Source organism: Trichomycterus rosablanca, chromosome 4, assembly GCF_030014385.1.
Source record: "Trichomycterus rosablanca isolate fTriRos1 chromosome 4, fTriRos1.hap1, whole genome shotgun sequence".
Classification (NCBI taxonomy): Eukaryota; Metazoa; Chordata; class Actinopteri; order Siluriformes; family Trichomycteridae; genus Trichomycterus; species Trichomycterus rosablanca.
In genome coordinates, this window is record NC_085991.1 from 13,723,848 (window position 1) to 13,742,583 (window position 18,736).

General features: G+C 39.1%; 1 protein-coding gene and 4 non-coding genes across 5 annotated transcripts; 2 read left to right on the top strand and 3 right to left on the bottom strand.

Annotated features, from left to right (window-relative positions):
- Positions 1–3,879: 3,879 nt before the first annotated feature.
- On the bottom strand, positions 3,880–3,961 carry trnas-gcu (transfer RNA serine (anticodon GCU)). The gene has a single exon. It is a non-coding gene; the product is annotated as a tRNA-Ser (tRNA).
- Positions 3,962–4,824: 863 nt separating this feature from the next.
- On the bottom strand, positions 4,825–4,906 carry trnas-gcu (transfer RNA serine (anticodon GCU)). The gene has a single exon. It is a non-coding gene; the product is annotated as a tRNA-Ser (tRNA).
- A 183-nt stretch (positions 4,907–5,089) lies between these two features.
- On the top strand, positions 5,090–5,161 carry trnae-uuc (transfer RNA glutamic acid (anticodon UUC)). The gene has a single exon. It is a non-coding gene; the product is annotated as a tRNA-Glu (tRNA).
- A 2,332-nt stretch (positions 5,162–7,493) lies between these two features.
- Positions 7,494–15,148, bottom strand: LOC134311830 (uncharacterized). The gene is made up of 3 exons (XM_062993499.1): positions 15,109–15,148; positions 14,632–15,024; positions 7,494–7,750 (listed from the first exon to the last, which is right to left on the bottom strand). Exons 1-3 carry the CDS (start codon positions 15,146–15,148, stop codon positions 7,494–7,496), a joined length of 690 nt encoding a protein of 229 aa, XP_062849569.1.
- On the top strand, positions 8,828–8,899 carry trnap-cgg (transfer RNA proline (anticodon CGG)). The gene has a single exon. It is a non-coding gene; the product is annotated as a tRNA-Pro (tRNA).
- Positions 15,149–18,736: the final 3,588 nt, after the last annotated feature.

Consider the following 18,736-nt stretch of genomic DNA (forward strand, 5'->3'; position numbering starts at 1 on the left):
TCCATTCGTTTCTCCGACCCGTCAGCAATGTTTACTTTTCTGTGAGAGCGGGTCGCAATGAACGCTGTTGCCTTGATCACTAAGGACGCTTCCGATGCTCACTCGTTCTTGAGCCAAAATAACATTGAAATATGAAGATACCTCAGAGGTGAGGATATTAAGTCATCTAGGATTTCGAACAGCCTCCTTCTCGGGAGCGTGCACAGGATGACGTCAAATGCTGCCTATGTAGACAGCTCCCTAGCTTTTCGAACACACCCACAGAGACTTTTTTTCCCCTCGAACGGCTGGTCGCAGATTGACTGTGGATGCTCGTTCACTCACAGCTGTTGAACTAATTTTGCCGCTAATATCCACCGTGTTGTAGGTAGCGTGGTGTAGGTGGTGTAATCAGAGCGGTAACTCTGGCTTCGTGCCTGTGGCATGCACTTACGTAAGCATATCGATCGAATTTGTTTAAAAATCATATCACCGTTATTGAAACATTTTCTATCACGATATAAATCGATATCGAATTATTGTCCAGCACTATACAATGTATAACAATAATAATAAAAAGTCAGAAAAAACTCTGAAAAATATTTACAAATAATTGCACAAGTGAAAAATATTGCACATTATAATAATTACACATGGGGAAAAAAAGTCGCACATTGTTAGGAATAATGAATAATTTAAAGTGTGTGTGTGATCTGTCTGGAACAGTGCTGATTGTACAGCAGCAGGAAGGAAGGACCTGCGATACCGCGCTTTCCCACATTTGGGGTGAAGCAGCCTGTCACTGAATTAGCTGTCCAGTGCTGCCAGAGTCTCATGCATGGGGTGGGAGTCATTCTCCAGCATGGATGCCAACTTGGCTAACATCCTTCTGTCTCCCACCACCTGCACTGGGTCTAAGGGGCTCCCCAGGACAGAGCCGGCCCTCTTAATAAGTTTGTTCAGTCTCTTCCTGTCCGCTGTAGAGATGCTGCTGCCCCAGCATACCACTCCATAAAAGATGGCTGATGCCACCACTGTATCAAAGAAAGTCCTTATTTGATCTGATTGTGAACAAGATAAAAAATAAATGTCAAACTTGCTAAAACACTTTACTTTACCTGCTCTGTGGGGGTCCTGACCATTGAAGAACAGGGTGAAAGCAGGCTAAAAACGTTTGCAGAGAAACAGACGGACTACAGTCAGTAATTGTAGAACTACAAAGTGCTTCTATATGGTAAGTGGAGCTGATAAAATGGACAGTAAGTGTAGAAACAAGGAGGTGGTTTTAATGTTATGGCTGATCGGTGTATATAAAAGTAACAGATAGGAAACTGACATTTAATTTCTGAAATGTACATATTTTATCTAAAGGAACTAAAATATGTAACTTAGTGTTTTGTTTTTGTACAGTATAGAATGAGTTTCTGTCACTGTGGGCTGCAGAGCACAGTAGTAGAGAGCATAATCTGATACTGCAGCAGAGGAGATGTTCAGATCCACTCGATTTTTATCTTCATTTATCTTTACAGAAAACCCAGAAACTGCATCTTCTTTCTTATATTCATTAACCAGAATAATGAACTCTGGTCTGTATGTGGAGAACTGACGATACCACAGCAGGTCCTTACTTGTACCAGATCCTTTGTAATTGCAGGATAAAGTAATAGAGTCTCTCTCCAAGACAGTTTTATTGGTTGAAACTGAATTAATTTCCTGTGCATCATTATAACCTGTGGACAGAGAAAGAACAATGTTTATTTATTGAAAGATATAAGTGTAAGAAAAAAAAAAAACTGAGAAGAATCTAGCAGCAGATACATTGTAACTTCTATTTAAGGTTTGGATAAAGGTTCTCATGTGTTATGTGATGTTATTTCTCACCTAAAACAATGGAAAGAAGACACAGAAATCCAAACAATGCCATGACTGATCTGCAGAATAATGTAGCTCAACACCTGCTATCATATCTTATACATAATTAAACCATTTCCTCTCTTTAACTTCCTTTTCCAGCAGTACAGCCCTGTTACAGAGTTTAGTAACATGTAGATGGAGCCTGCCATCATGTGCACACTTACACTCACTACATCTGTGTGGAACAAAACCTACCATCTATTTGTACTGTATAACTGATTATTTATGCAAATATTATATGTAATATGTTTATTCTTACAGAACAGCTGTCTTTTTATATTTGATGTAAACATTAACTTAAACTCTTGATTTATGTATTATTATGTATTTATTGTATTGCACTACTGACACACAACTGTTTGAACATTTTTTAATAATAAGTGAAGTATTTATCATGGTAAGCAATAAGCCAAAGACACTCGCAAAAAGTGCACTGAAAGACACGTCAAAAATCTGCACACAAGCATTTAGAAGGAAAAAAAAGTCTTACCATATAATCACAAGAGCACTGTACCTACTGTAAAATATGTACAGGGTAAGTCAAAAGTCTCGGGACACTGTTTTATTTCAGAAACCAAGGGAAAATGACATATCTGAATACCCCAACAAGTAATGGGTGAGGGGGCCTATGTCCGGAACATGGTCGCCATCTTGAAAGCCGCCATACTGGATCAAGGGCAAGTTTTTCCAATGGGAAGGTGGACATGTAGCATATCAAAGAAGACCAGAATTTTCTCAGAAATCGATTGCAGCAAGATATCTCTTGTGTTTGTTTCTCGGTACCTCAGATCCAACAATGCAGGTCTTGTCAAAGTGGAAAGAAGTGACTGATGCTGGTGTCCCATATGGTCTAGCGGTCAGGATTCCTGGTTTTCGCCCGGGTTCGACTCCCGGTATGGGAATTTGTCTTTATTATAGGACTCAAGCAAAACTTTGCCTATAAGTTCCTCTTCACCATGTTGCTGTAGCTCAAGAAACTTGTTCTGTTGGAACTATGACTGCAGTCTATCAGGGAGCAGTGGACGTGAGCTGGGCATGGCTGATAGTTGGAATGCTGTGATCGTATAGTGGTTAGTGCTCTGCGTTGTGGCCGCAGTGACCCCGGTTTGAATCCGGGTCACGGCAGGGTGTTTTTGTATGCTGTGCTTCAAAGTTTTCCATTCTCTCATTGGTCAAAAGACAGAAATGAGGCCGGAGCTTCAGGAAAGTCACAAGCGCAGTCCTACAGGGGCCAGTAGTGCAATATATAACGTGCCTGACTACGGATCAGAAGAATCTAGGTTTGACTCCTGGCTTCTAACTCCTTGTGTATGGTTCTCGGTACCTCAGATCCTACTATACAAGTCTTGTCAAAGTGAACAGAAGTGACTGATGCTGGCATCAGTGTTGTACCCATGGAAAGGGTAGAAAATAGATGAGGAGACTCAAATGTGATGTTTTCTCACTGCTGTATTGAGAGTTGTGTTAACATATAAAATAGGCAAATAAAAGAATTTCAGAACATTACAGCTTCACCAAACAGTAATTATCACACAGTATAGGTCACTACTTTAACCAAATCTATTGCACATCAAAAAAATTGATGTGCAAAAATTATTCTCATAAGAAATCACTTTTTTAACCATAAAGAAGGGATATTAATTGATTACTTTTCCCATAAAAAGGTAATGGTGAGGTGATGATTGTGATTGTGCTCTGCATGCGTAGGTTTGAGTCCCATTCTCGTCGAACACAACACCTTTTAAACTCTTAATGCATGCTCAATAATCCATCTCCAAAAATCCACAAAGTGGAGACCTTTAAACAATGTGTGGTTACTAATCTGTATGTCATTAACATTATGTATATTAAAAGAACGGCTGTATAAAAGAACATAACTGTTTCTATTTGGTGTTATAGTTGCCTTTTTTTGTGAGCAGCGCCAATATTTTGCACAGAGCTGAAAGCAAGAGTTTCAGGGGTATCGTTCAATGTTTAAAAGGTTTTCGACGAGGATGGGATTCGAACCCACGCGTGCAGAGCACAATGGATTAGCAGTCCATCACCTTAACCACTCGGCCACCTCGTCTTGCTTTACCTGTATGTTTCTGGTCCGATTGGTCTGATTGATCAATGTAGCTTCTGTAGATTTGTAAAAGAGTGAAGAGCAGAAAGCTCATTTTATTTTAGTTCTCTTTAAAACTGACTGTTAACAAATAATGCACTAATGTGTGCGAGCACATTCTGGTAAACACTTATATTTCTTAAAAAGGCAATGTAGCTGTTCAAGCCGTCTAGGTTGATCAATCAGACCAATCGGCCAAGAAACACATTTTCCTAGGCAGGTTGAGATGAGGTGGCTGAGCGGTTAAGGCGTTGGACTGCTAATCCATTGTCTTCTGAATGTGTGCTTTTTGGAAACCAGACCTTTAAACATTTATCAAAACCCCTGAAATTCTTGCTTTCAGCTCTGATAATTAAGCTCCGCCTTCACAACATATTGGTACTACTCACATAAAATACAACTGTAACACCAGAGAGAAACAGAGAAACATCTTATACAGGCATTTTTTTTTAATGCAGTTGTGTTTTTGGCTTACTTCATGAAGGTAGAGCATGTTCTGACGTGGTGGTTAAGGCGATGGACTCTCTAATCCATTGTGCTCTGCACGTATGGGTTCGAATCCCATCCTCATTGAAAACCAAGCCTTTAAACATTGAACAATACCCCTGAAACTCTTGCTTTCAGCTCTGTGCAAAATATTGGCACTACTCACAAAAAATCACAACTGTAACACCAAACAGAAACTGTTCATCTTATACAGCTGTTCTTTTAATACAATGTTAATGACATACAGATTAGTAACCACACATTGTTTAACGGTCTCCACTTTGTGGATTTGTGGAGCTGGATTATTGAGCTCGCATTAAGAGTTTAAAAGGTATTGTTTTCGACAAGGACAGGATTCGAACCCACGCGTGCAGAGTACAATGAATTAGCAGTCCATCGCCTTAACCACTCGGCCACCTCGTCTAGACAACTACTGATCAGAAGATTCTAGGTTCGACTCCTGGCTGGCTCGGTTACCTTGTGCCTCTTTTGTCTTTCTAACTCCTTGTGTATGGTTCTTGGTACCTCGGATCCAACAATGCAGCTCTTGTCAAAGTGAAAATAAGTGACTGATGCTGGTGTCATCCGATAGCAAGCTCTTCAGTTTCCTATATGATCTAGCGGTCAGGATTCCTGGTTTTCACCCAGGTGGCCCGGGTTCGACTCCTGGTATGGGAATTTGCCTTTATGATAGGACTCGAGCAAAAGTTCTACTGCCACACAATGACGCTCATATAGCGATTTCGTCCATGGTGATATCTCTGTCTTACATAGACAGGCGTCCCAGGCATCTTTGCTGTTTATCCCTAAACTACGGGTCAGGTGGAACACACAGCGTCACCTTTTCTAGTACTATGGGCCAGACGGTATCACACAGCCTCGTCTGATTCCCACCGGGGTGGAACACACAGCATCACCTAGTACTGATACAACACAGGTACTATGGGCCAGACGGTATCACACAGGTGATAGGTTCGACTCCTGGCTGGTTAAGTTACCTTGTGCCTTTTTTGTCTTTCTAACTTCTTGTGTATGGTTCTCAGTACCTCAGATCCAACAATGCAGGTCTTGTCAAAGTGGAAAGAAGTGACTGATGCTGGTGTCAGCCGACGGTAAGCCCCAGTTTTCCATATGGCCTAGGGGTCAGGATTCCTGGTTTTCACCCAGGCGGCCCAGGTTCGACTACCAGTATAGGAATTCGTCTTTATCCTATATGTGCAGTAAGTTACATAGTAGAGCCATTTCTGATCACAGCTTTGTGAGGACTCTGTATAATAGTGCTGAACTCATCACATGAGAAAACAAGTCTCTAGAAAGCCACACACAGGAAGTGAAGGTGCTGCAGCAACTTTATACACATCATTATTGTAAAGTATCTGTTCTTTATCAAAACACTGTTGAGACCTTTAATGTTGTTATTGTGCTGTTATTAGTCATGATTTAAATAATTGTACATGACAAAATATTTCTTTGGGTCATTCAGTAGATAACTAATAAACAACACAGTGAATATTGGTTTTATGTTGATCAAGCAACACCAGTATGAAATTAAAGAGGTTTTGGAATTGCAGGAATGCCTATATTTTTGGCCATGACTTCTGAAGATCAATTACCTGTCTTTTGTGATTAATTACCACCCTTATAGTGTTCACATCACTGTGGAAGAATTGTGGTGCACTTGTTTTAAGGTCTTACCACAACATCTTAATGAAGTCAAATCAGTACTTAAAAAACCCTAATTTTGTTTATTTTAATACACTCAGGTCTACATACAGACATGATTGGGTATGTCTGGGGGTTAGGACAAGGCCCTGTGTTTGATTGTCACATTTTAAGTTTAAGTATTAGCAATTTTACTGTAAAGACTGTTTCAGAATTAACACAGTCATTAACTGTTACTTTAGGTGAATAATAAAAACTCGTACCGAACGTCATCAAAAATATGTGTTAGGTGAACAAAAGCAAGATGTTATTATATCAAGTTTTATTGAGAATATTGTACATGTAATGTAGGTGTTTGGTTTTTGTGCAGTATCATTGGATTTCCTGTCACTGTGGGCCGCAGAGCACAGTAGTAGAGAGCAGAATCTGTTACTGCAGCAGAGAAGATGTTCAAATCCACTCGATTTTTAGCTTTATTTATCTTTGCAGAAAACTTAGAACCTGGTGTCACGTGGGAGAAGGAGGACTCAAATGCAGATTATAAAGAAAATAATAATTTTATTTTTTAATGCAAATCAAAGAACAAATAGAAAAAACAAGAAACAAAAAACCCAATCGGAAACTCCGATGGAAGCCACTGGCGCTGCAGGCAACGAAAACTGAAAATGAAACTAAACAATAGTGAGGGACGCAAACCCTGGTCGCCGAGGCGCGCACCGGGTGCGTTAACACCGCGCTATCAGAGCGCGGGTGAAAAAAGAGAGGGGAAGCGCTATTAAGTGCTACAGCAAACTGCTGCGAGAGCAGGAGAACGGCTCACTGAAACCAGCCCCAGCAATTCGGTTGGCCTGGGCGGAACGCGATCGGCAGCCACTTTGCTGGGGTTTACAGCCGGGGAAGCGCGCCGATCTGAAAAAGACAATTAGACAAGTCAATGAAGTGGATTCGAACCAGGGACATTGGCATGTCAGCCGAACGTTTTACGGTGTCGCCACCCAGCAGTTACGGCAATAATAGCTATAAGCACTATGAAGAGGCTCGCCACAAGCTAACACGCTGAAAACAAAAGCAGCTCGAGGGCTGCGCGGCGTCGCACCACACTGTCCCTAACGGAGATAAAGCAAAAGCTATTTACCTCGGCCTTTCAGCCTACACGCCCGACTGACCTAACGCCACCCGGGGTAACCTTCTGGCCCTAACAAAAGGAGTGAGGACGAGCTGCCACTTTAGAGCAAGAGAACAAAAGGTGCGACGCCCGCTGCTGCGCAGAGCTGGCTTAAATAAGCCAGCTCACAGCTGCGGGCGATCAGCCCTAATTGGAAGGCCTACTATTAGAAGCCTTCGTTTGCTAAGCTCTGTAATGCCTACTTCGCCGGGAACCCGGGGTAAATTCACCAGCTACCACAGGCATCCTAATACCTGGAGCTTCTTTTTGATAGTCAGCAACCAGAATAATGAACTCTGGTCTGAATGTGGAGTACTGACGATACCACAGCAGCTCATCACCTCCAGATCCACTGTAATTACAGGATAAAGTAACAGAGTTGCCCTCCAAGACATTTTCAGTGGTAGAAACTGAAGTAATAGTCTGTGCAGAGGTATAAACTTAAAAAAAGGAAAAGAAAAGTTAATTTAATTAAAAACAAATAAAAAACATTAGATTATTAAAAATACATTACATATAATATTATTTCTCACCTAAAATGACTGAAAGAAGGCAAACAAACCCAAGCAATGCCATGACTGAACCGCAAACTAGTGCAGTTAAAAGTCTGTTATCATTCTTATACATGTTTGAATCACTTCCTTTCTTCAGCTTCTCTTTCCAACAGTGCAGCTCTGTTACAGTGTTTAGTAAAATGTAGATGGAGTCTACCATCATGTGTTTACTTTCCCTCCTACATCTGTGTGCAGAAAAAAAACAATTTCCGATCCCTTCTTTAATCCCCTGCTCTTTCACTAAAGAATGTTGACTTATCAAAATGTCTCTTCAAAATGTATCACAGTGTGCAATTAGAAATCAAAGGTGGCATTAAATTGGTAAACATGTAAATTCTGTCTAATTACATGCGGTTACAAAGGTACTTTATGAAAACAGCACAAAGCTTTCAAATGCTTCCTAGTCCTGACAGTTGACTAATTAAAAGAAGTTTTTACTATTTGGAGCCTTTAAATATTTTTCATGTTTTAACTCTTTAAAAAGAGGTTATAACCAGTCTATGTACTGATACTGGGGGTTTTGATAGTTTTGTAAGGGTGGCTAAGTGGGTAGCACTGTCGCCTCACAGCAAGAAGGTCCTGGGTTCAATCCCCAGGTGGGGCGGTCCGGGTCCTTTCTGTGTGGAGTTTGCATGTTCTCCCCATGTCTGCGTGGGTTTCCTCCGGGTGCTCCGGTTTCCTCCCACAGTCCAAAAACATGCAAGTGAGGTGGATTGGAGACACTAAATTGTCCAGGACTGTGTTCGATATAACCTTGTGGACTGATGAGTCTTGTGTAATGAGTAACTACCATTTCCTGTCATGAATGTAAGTGTAAAACATGACGTTAAAAATCCCAATAAAACAAACAAAAAAAAAGTTTTGTCATGCAAGCACCGACCACACTTACCAGCTCAACCAGACAACAGAGTTTTGAAGGTCAGTCACACAGATCAAAGTAACACAAAGACTCTTGTTCTCGCTGGCTCGTTGGTCTAGGGGTATGATTCTTGCTTCGGGTGCGAGAAGTCCCGGGTTCAAATCCCGGACGAGCCCTTGTTTAGTCGAATGCTTCATTGAACTATACAAAAAACTTATCAAGTGTCCTGTTAAAATCTAATGATCAAACAAAAATGACACATGCTGATACACTGGTAGAAGTTGGTGAGCTTATGTGGATGTAAATACCTTTCATAATTTTTCCAGTCAGCTTCAAGTTTTTATTTCTTCTACAGATTTTAGAATCTTTGGGCAAATTCAAAGCATCGAAATCCAAACAGCAAGAAGCATGAAGTCAACACGACAAGATAAAATATCATGGTAATGTAAATGTTACAAAATCTCTTGTATAAGTAACCGATTAAAGACAGCATCACAACGTTTGTATTGAACAGTTTGGGTGGATAAACATGATACATAACGTAAACAGTGTGAAGCATAAAGTCAGTGGGACTGCACACAGCTCCTGTCAAATACCTCCAAGTCTTTTAATTTGACAAAGTGAGTCTTTAATGACACCTCATGCTTACACTGTTAGAAATGCTTTAATGAAGCTCTGCATTGAATTTTGTTTTGTCATGAATACACTTCCCAGTGCAACCAGTCAACATGGTTTTAATGCTAAACCACAGAGGTCAAAGAAATGGCCTGGCATCGTTGGTCCAGGGGTATGATTCTCACTTAGGGTGCGAGAAGACCTGGGTTCAAATCCAGGACGAGCCCTTGTTTACCCATGTTTAATTCATCAACTGCCTCTTCAGGTTCCCATGCAGGCCACTTCAGGTCAGTCATGCAGATCAAAGTAACACAAAGATTCTTGTTCTCGTTGGTCTAGGGGTGTGATTCTCGCTTCGGGTGCGAGAGGTCCCGGGTTCAAATCCCAGACGAGATATGACGAAAATATAGCTAATTATGTTTGAAAAAAGACGGGTTGCCATATGATCTCAAAAACATCATTTTGTAACAGGACGGGTTGTGCCTCACCACTAAGGTGCCAAGTGTAGACCTGCACCTGCAAGAACTAAAAATGGGCCCAATTTGCAGGATGATTTATCCAGGGTAGAGCAATAATGTGGCTAAAATGTCTAAAACAAACAGGGAACAGGATAAATAAAAGTTGTGGCTAAAATAATAGAAACAAAATAACAAATGAAAGACACAATCATATTGTAATGAATAAGCAGCACTCCACCCCACCAACTGGTGCAACCCACACTCAGCACTGCAGATCCCATCCAAACATAGGACCTGCTCCAGAAAGAACCATGATGCCTCTGGGGCAGCTCGCTTGTCCAGAGAGGTTATATTGTGTCGGGTAAAAAGTGCCAAGTCAAGCACAAGACAAGTCTGCATCTGTGCAGGTGAAAACCTGAACCAGATCAAGCCTGGCATCACTGGTACAGGAGAAAGTATGACACTAACAGAGGAGCCAGCAACTCTGTGAGAAAGAGAACATGCTAAGTAGAAACACTTCTATTGTAGTTCCTGCCTGTAGTTTTGACCTGTACTCAGTAGAGAATGTGTGTTTTTAATGTTGTGAGAAGGAATGGCAACATTACAAAGTGGTAAATGCTTTACTTGCCCAACTTGTTTGGAATGTGTTGCAGGCTTGAAAAGCAAGAATGAATGTGCACTAATTACTTAATACTCAGTGTCCCATCATTTTCTGATTTGGGGTTGTAGCTAATGCTCTGAGCCAGGTCTGATTATTTATGCTGTAGGGCAGAGGTGCGCAGTATGTTGATCGTACAGTGCATGCTGGTAGATCGCGACTCATTTAAACAGGTCAACTTGATTGACATAAAATGTGACCACTGTTTCTTTAATTTGGGGTTTGTTACCATAGCTACGCCTCAGCCCACCTAAAGCACTGCGAATCGAGAAAGTTTTCATTCATCAGTAGCCAGTCTGTGCCATTTTTGCATTTTTCCTTTTGTAACCTACACTGTTTGTGAAGGTGAGTGCACAACCAAGCACAACGATTTTGATTATTATTATTACTAGATTAAAGCAAATATCTCTTCTTTGTGCTGTTCTCATTTAAATACAGTATAAAAGGAAATTCTAAATCATTACAGTTTGTTTTTCAGCACATGTCTAAATGAAATAAAGAAATACAACTGATTATAATGAGTGATTCAACAAGAATGTGTATGTGAGAGAAAGAGAGAAACAACTAAATCTTTTCTGTGTGTGTGTGTGTGTGTGTGTGTGTGTGTGGTTGTGGTTAACTGATAAGGTTAAAAAAAAGAAATAAACTTTAATCTTCTGAGCTTTGAGGAACTTCACATATGTGAGTTTTTGTACAGCATCTCAATAGCTTTGTATCACTGGGTGTCTCTAAGAGCACAGTGATAGAGAGCAGAATCTGTCAGCTTTAGATTGCTGATGGTGAGTTCAGTAGATGTACTGGTTGTTTCAGACATGAATCGAGGATTATCAGGAGTGCTCTGATCTGTTTGGCTTTTTGCACCTTTATACAGTAAAAATTGTGGTGCACTGTTAGGATTTTGTTTGTACCAGTAAAGATAAATGTAGCTGCTGCTGGACTGATATGAACATTTTAGAGTAACAGTCTCTGTTTCTTTCCTGATAATGTTGGTGTCTGTTGGCCCAATTTCATCTGCAAAACCACCTGTTGTAAAGAAAAAAGAAAATAATGTGTCATTTATTAGAAAAAAATGTCAACACAATAAACGTCTTAACTCCTAATAATATGAGCATAAATTAACATAATTTTTTCTACCAAACATAAATAAATATTGTATTATTACCTGACGTTACAGTGAGAATCAGTGTTATGTATCTCCCGATATGGAGTAAGTTGCATAGTTGAGCCATTTCTGAACACAGTCTACTGAGGACTGTATAATAGTTCAGTATGAAAGTCATGACGTCTCTAAGAAACCACATACAGGATGTGCAGATGTTACAACATCACTACACACATCAATTTACAGTAATAAAAAATGTCTCTATTGTGCTGTATGAACTGGAGCATGATACAGCAAGTTTGGGGAAATTTTACCTAAATGTTTGGCAGGTGGCACCAGCAGTAGAGTAAGAGGGGGGTACAGACTTAAGTTCCTGCTGAGACATTAGTAACAAATGTGAGTGATGGTGTGCGAGTGGCCAAATGAGTGGGAGTGGGTCCAATTTACCTTAAAACAATGGGCACAAGGTGAGAGTACACCCCTGACAGGTGCCAAGCCATCACCGGGCTTCGGCCACTCCCTCAGACATGGCCAATCATGTTTGTGTATATATCCGACCGGCTGATTGCAATGCTGATAATTAAACCCTGGATCTCAGTGGTAGTGGGATAATGCATTTTATCACTGCACCACCTGAGTGCATCACTGCTAAACATCAAAAATCTTACTGTTCTGATTGTGAGGGAACTTATCAGCAGTGAGGTATTTAGAACAATCTGAACACACAGTGTGTGTTTAACAAGTTTGTGGCTACTGATTTTAAAAGAAAGGCCTGAATTAAGGGGTTTCAATAAACATTCTTATTTATCCCATCATTGTTCAATATCATTGACTTTAGGGCTCAGCTGCAATCTCCAGCTGAACAAACGCCCCACAGAGGACATTCTGATAAACTGTAGGTAATACAGTACTCTGGTTTGCATAGTTCAAATCCCTAGCAACAGTAAATGCTGTTTGAAGTTTGCACAAGGCAGCACAGAGTTCTTTTATGGCTTGTTTAGTGTAAGTGTCCAGAGATACATAACCAGCAGCAGTGATAATGCACATTATATCTCGAGGCTGATAGAACGATCTGCAGGTCAGATCTAAAGTTGTTGCGGCGTGCTTGGTCAGTCATGGTGTTTGGAATGTACTCTGTAAGCCATGTCTCAGTTAGGATAATAACTTTGCAATCCCTGAGTGATTTCTGAGTGATCCAGAGCCAATTTTTTAATCTTTAATCAATAAATTGTACTTTAAATATACTGAGATTTGTCTAAGTAAACTATAGATCAGGATTCACCAACCTTTTCGAAACAGAGCTACTTTAAGGGTACTGAGTAAGCCGAAGGGCTACTTGTAGGATAAAAACTTCCTAAATACCATAAAGTTGCATGGTTCACCTTTAATGATAATATTATGATTAATAATAATAATAATAATATATTCATATATGTGACGAGACTATCTGATCACATGTTAATCATTCCTCACAATAATTAATAACAATGATTTACCATGGTAGGAAACACACATATATTTAAACATGTAACATAATTTATTTCTGTTCATCTCAATCAGTTTTAATATTTGAAATGACTATTTGAGTCATGACATCTCTGATATTTTTGTAAATATTGTTCCTGACAGTTTTGTATGAATGAGCACATTTGTAGCATGTTGATTAAAATCACACCATTTTTATTTTTTACAAATCATCACTTCTGTACCATTTTTTTAGGAAATCATTAACAGTCACATCTTCAAATCATGTCCCGTTTGTACTTATCACTTCCTTTGTAACGTTTTAAAACAAATCATGAACTCTGTCCCATGTTACATGTTCAAATGATCAGTTAAGTAATTTTTTTTTAAAGCTACAATTTAAATGGACGTTTTTGTGACACGTACTGAAGCCACATTGTGCTGCTCTCTGCCGTCGCCAGTCGCCCCGCGAATGAAACACACACTTTTCCCAATCATTGTAAAAATATTAAGTTTTCTTTCGCTTTTTTGACGTTTTTTATTTTTATTTTTTCATGGTAAAATCCGCATCTTGCTCCCCATGCGTAGCTTGCTTGTCTCAGCGTCATGCGCACGATATAAAACACCGCACCCAGACTCAGAGCTTATATAAACATAAAACATTTTTGTTTTTAAAATTTTATATTCAGTATTGTCATTTTCAAATCTACATCAATCCAAGTGTTATTGATTAAAAAAGAACAGCAACACAAATAAAATTTTTTGATGGAGCTCTATAGTTACTAGTGCTATTTTAGAACATGCCGTGCGGGCGACTCACGTGGTCCCTGCGGGCACCGGGTTGGTGACCCCTGATCTAATCATTGCAGATGATGTGGTGCACCGGATATTAATTTTAGACATTTTAAGTAGTAATAAATGTGGGGGTGTCCTAACTTTTTCCTCACAATAAATTTCTATTTTTGTTTATTACATTTTACATCTCTACATTCTACACTCTACATTTCTTTAACCTTAAAAAAAAAAAATTATATATATATATATATATATCTTTTTTTAATAAATGTATTTATCCAGGTGTGGAGCAACTCCTCCACTTTTCCTTTCAAAACACAATCATTAGTTGGACCTTTAATAAATTATTCTAATTAGTCCAGATGTGTTTATCTGGAACTGATGTTTAAAGGTACAGTGTGTGCGTGGTGCTGTTAATACTGCATCATGGCACCATGTGTGCAGGCACTAGTGTGTGTGTGGTGCTGGAACCAGTGTGTACTAGTGTATCATGACTGTGTGTGTATTGTGATAGTTCTAGTGTATAGCCAGACTGCTACAATAACATAAAGACTCTATGGTGAGAAAAAATTATTTTAGAACATATCACACCTTAAGATGGATGGACTATAACAGCAGATTTACTGACCACTTAATGTAAAATAAATTATTGCAAAAGAATTGTACACATAGCAAAAAAAAAAAAATTAAGTGCAACAATTGGAACTGCAATAAAATTCCATATTTAAGTATGTTACTTGTAAAAGATACATTCTTGTGTAATTACAGCTTGTTTAAACTTGCACAAGAACATAAATATGAAATAAACTCTAGAACAAAAAATGAACATCGAGTTAAGTAGTGGATCTGCCAAAACATCTGTGTTGAAGTTTTTGTACAGTGCAGCTGGGTTTCCTGTCACTGTGGGCACCAGAGCACAGTAATATATTGCAGAGTCTGATACTGCAGCAGAGGAGATGTTCAGATCCACTTGTTTCATATCCTGATTACCTTTAGCAGACAAACGTAATGAGATGTTTTTACTTGGATCTCCAAAGGGAACGGTGGAAAGAAGGAACTCTGGTTTAGATTTTGGATATTGACGATACCACTGCAGATTGTTAACATTTCCACTGAAGTCTTTGTAGCTGCAGGACAGAGTAACAGTATCACCTTCAGTTACACTTTTATGTGGATCAAGTGGCTTGATTGGATCTGTTGTAGAGTCACCTGTGATAGAGAACAGAGCATAATCACATTCTGATCACAGACTAATGTTTCCATATTTCATAAGTTAACATGGTTTTTACTCACCTAGTGAAATCCACATACACATGAATATAAAGGTGAACATGATGGGTGTGTATCAGTATGAGAATATTTCTGTAAATGCTTCTCTACAGTGGTGGTAGCATCATACATTATGATGAAGCTCCACCTCATGGCACCACATGAGAGTGACAGTTTCTTCCTGGCTTTATAATTAAAGTTGCAGATGTGTTACATGAGTTGTTGTATTGAGCACATTGTAAGTAAACACAAGCCACATCAACTATACTAGAAATATTTTGTATATACAGTATGTGTTTAACTGTTAAAGCTACATCAATTATTGTACGAACACCATTTCCAAATAAACAGTTTGAACATTTTGTAAAATGCTAAACATTTGATTTTTGTTTACAGTTTTTAACTGACAAACCTGGTCAGAGTCGTGACAAGTCTGGTTCCACCTGGAAACACTGTGTACAGGACAGGAATACCCTGGACATACCACCAATCAAAGGGCTTTGGCCACTGTCCCTTTGGACATAGCCAATCATGTATGTGTAGACAACCGTCAAGCCAAAACGATTGACTTCTTGTTTCTTTGATGGCTGCATATGCCTCTCTAAAATCCAAATGTATGCCCCTGCACCAATGGTACCTTCTCACATAACCAAATTTACTTGGACGTTGCTGCATACCCATACCATGACAGATGTTTTGCTAGTAACAGTTTTGAGGGTCTTTGACATTGAACTAAACTGACACATCTGAATGATGTATCTGTGTGTAACTGGTGCTATTTAAAAAAATAAAGATGTTTTGATGAGCATTTTACGTTCCAGCAGTTTAAGTTCTGGTTTTCTAACCTCTAGAACTGGATGAATTTAATGTTTGTTCATTTTGTGTGATTTTTACTTTAGATTATAATGTTAAATATTAGTATTTTAGAATGAGTGATGGTTCTTACTAATAAACACAATTGCAGTGTAATGAATACTAAGAAATGTTAAAGCAGCTTGACATCTTAAAAAGATTTAGGAGTTAAATTGCTAGACAGATACTGTAGCTCCCTCTTCTGAGAAAAGCAGGTTCTGTCACCAACATCTAGGGTTGCCAACCGTCCCATAAAATACGGAATCGTTCCGTATTTGGAAACTAAATGTGGTGTTCCATAAACTGCTGCTCTCACTCAGCTGGCTGTAATGTTCCAGCACCCAGAGAATGTACATGAGTCACGACCAATGAGAAGCGCTATCAGCGTTGCTACGATACGCCTGATAAAGGCGCGAGATTTTAAAAATGGCAACCACCGAGCATAATGTTAGTCCGCCGGTAAAAAAAACAGAAAAGATTACAAAAATATAGAAAGGAGTGGGAAAATGACCACCAATGGCTGGAATGTGTAAGAGGCAACAAATACAAGGCCAAGTGCACCGTCTGCCATCGGGCTTTTTCTATTAGTCAAGGCGGAATTTGTGACATCAAACAGCACGCATCAGGAGAAATTCATAGGAGGAGCGAGAGGCTGCGGAGGAGACAGGGGGAGGGAGCACTCTCAAAGTTCCTTATCCACCAGGTGTCTCCAGAGGCGGATATGGTATGTATAATAATCATATTGATTTTTGTAACCCAGATCTGGTTGCTGGTTGGTAGATAACAGGGTTAACCACTACACTATGGAACCGCATGATAGATACCAGAGTTGCTTCTTTGAAAGCCACCAATTGCTTCACACTGGAAGAAGCTGAACTACAGCAAAAATTACCCTAGGAAGAAATCTAGTTTGGTTAACTAAAATTACTTAAACTAGTTGAAATTACATTGTGGAGGAAATGATCAAATTGACAGTGTACATGTGATATGAAATTCTAACAAAATATAATACAAAAAAGTAACATGCCAGCAAAAGATGCCACACAGTAAAGTTTATTCCAAACATTCCCCACTGTAATACATAACCTTAACAAAAAAAAAACAAGTATTTATGGAAAAGTGTGAGAAATGTTCAGCATTTTATGGCCCAAATTGTATGTAGTTTCAGTAGTTAACTACACACACACTTTTATAAAAATAATAATGCACCATATTTATGGTTCATACTGTATAATATAAATAGCAACATTTGAGTAGTGAATAATACAGGTATTTGCTATTTAATTTATAAATGTTATTTATATATGCAACATTACATACATCTTACAAGTTTAAACAGTTTATATACATATACTGTACTATACAGGTAGTTTTAATACAATACATAAAGTATACATATATCATATACAGTGCAATTGCATCCCTTTTTTTTACAGGTGACTGCTGCTGAACTAGCACATATCTATCATACTGTGAAGCACAACTTGAGCTACAATAGTTCTGACTGTGCACTTAAGCTGACTCACCGAACAATGAGTGACTCCAGCATTGCCAAGAAGATGTCCTGTGGGAGGACAAAAGCCAAGGCAGTAGTCACAGATGTCCTTGCTCCAAAAGCTGTAGAAGAGGTGATCAACAAATTAAAAAGAACTGAGAATCCGCTTCCATTCTCTATACAAACAGATGCTTCTAACAAGGGCAATCGCAAGATGTTTCCCTTGGCTGTACAGTTTTTCACTCCAGAAAGCGGGGTCATCAACAAGTTGATAGATTTTGTTGAAAATCCAAATGAGACTGCTGAAGGAATTGTCAATACCATCCTGAGCTCTCTTGAAAATCTGAGCCTGACTTTGGATAATGTGTCTGCATTCAGTGCATACAATGCAAATGTCAATTATGGCATCCACAATTCAGTCTTCACAAAACTGAACATAAAGTCCAACAATGACCTCCTCCAAGGCAACTGCCATGCACATATTGTCCATAACACTATTAAAGTGAAGGTTACAGTAATTAAATGTGCAAATATTTAGTGACTAGAAAAGGTTGATGTAAAATTTGATGGTAATTTATTAAAAAAATATATATTGTTAATACAACAGGTCAATAAAAGTCTTCATTCATCATTAGCATTTTAGATGGTGCACTGTCACCTCACATTGATCAAAGCTCAAGGGTTTGATTTCCAGGTCCGGGTCCTTTCTGTGTGGAGTTTCCATGCTCTCCCAGACAGTTCTCTCGTTGTCTGGTTGAGAGGCAGGTGTGTCCTGTGATGGACTGGCAGCTTGTCCATGGTGTTTCCTACCTTTCGCCCACTGAATCAGACCCATCGCAACCCTGAATAGGATAAAGTGGTGGTGAAAGGGACAATGAATGAATGATTTACAAAGTCACCAGTGCACAGACCTTCAACAATTACAGCATCAGTTATATTTCTTATTTATGTTGTATTGTAAATCCTGGTGTAAAAGAAACTTTAACATTTAAAACAGCTTTGAATCTATAAACATGTAAAACAGACAGATAGCTCCCTCTTTTGACAAAAGCAGGCTCTGCCAGTTGCTTTTTCTCCAGTGTTTTGGATTTCCTGTCACTATCATTTGCAGTGTGAGTTGCATATTGCAAAGAAAGATACAGCAGTAAAGATCCACTGTCTGGCTATTTATGTAAGGTTGGCAGAATTTGGAGGAATTTTAGTGCATAAAGAGCAATAGCTCAAGCCTAGGATGAAAACCTGTAATGTCTCTCAGGCGACACTGTATCAAGAACCGTTATCATCAATAGTTCATATACACTTCAT

What these genes read in the sequence shown, in the direction of transcription:
- LOC134311830 (XM_062993499.1), bottom strand. Translation starts at nt 15,148, where the DNA reads ATGTTCACCTTTATATTCATGTGTATGTGGATTTCACTAG. An exon ending in GTGTATGTGGATTTCACTAG is followed by an intron (nt 15,025 to 15,108) that starts GTGAGTAAAAAC and finishes TCTCTATCACAG; the next exon opens with GTGACTCTACAACAGATCCA. An exon ending in TAACTCGATGTTCATTTTTT is followed by an intron (nt 7,751 to 14,631) that starts GTTCTAGAGTTT and finishes CCTTTTTTTAAG; the next exon opens with TTTATACCTCTGCACAGACT.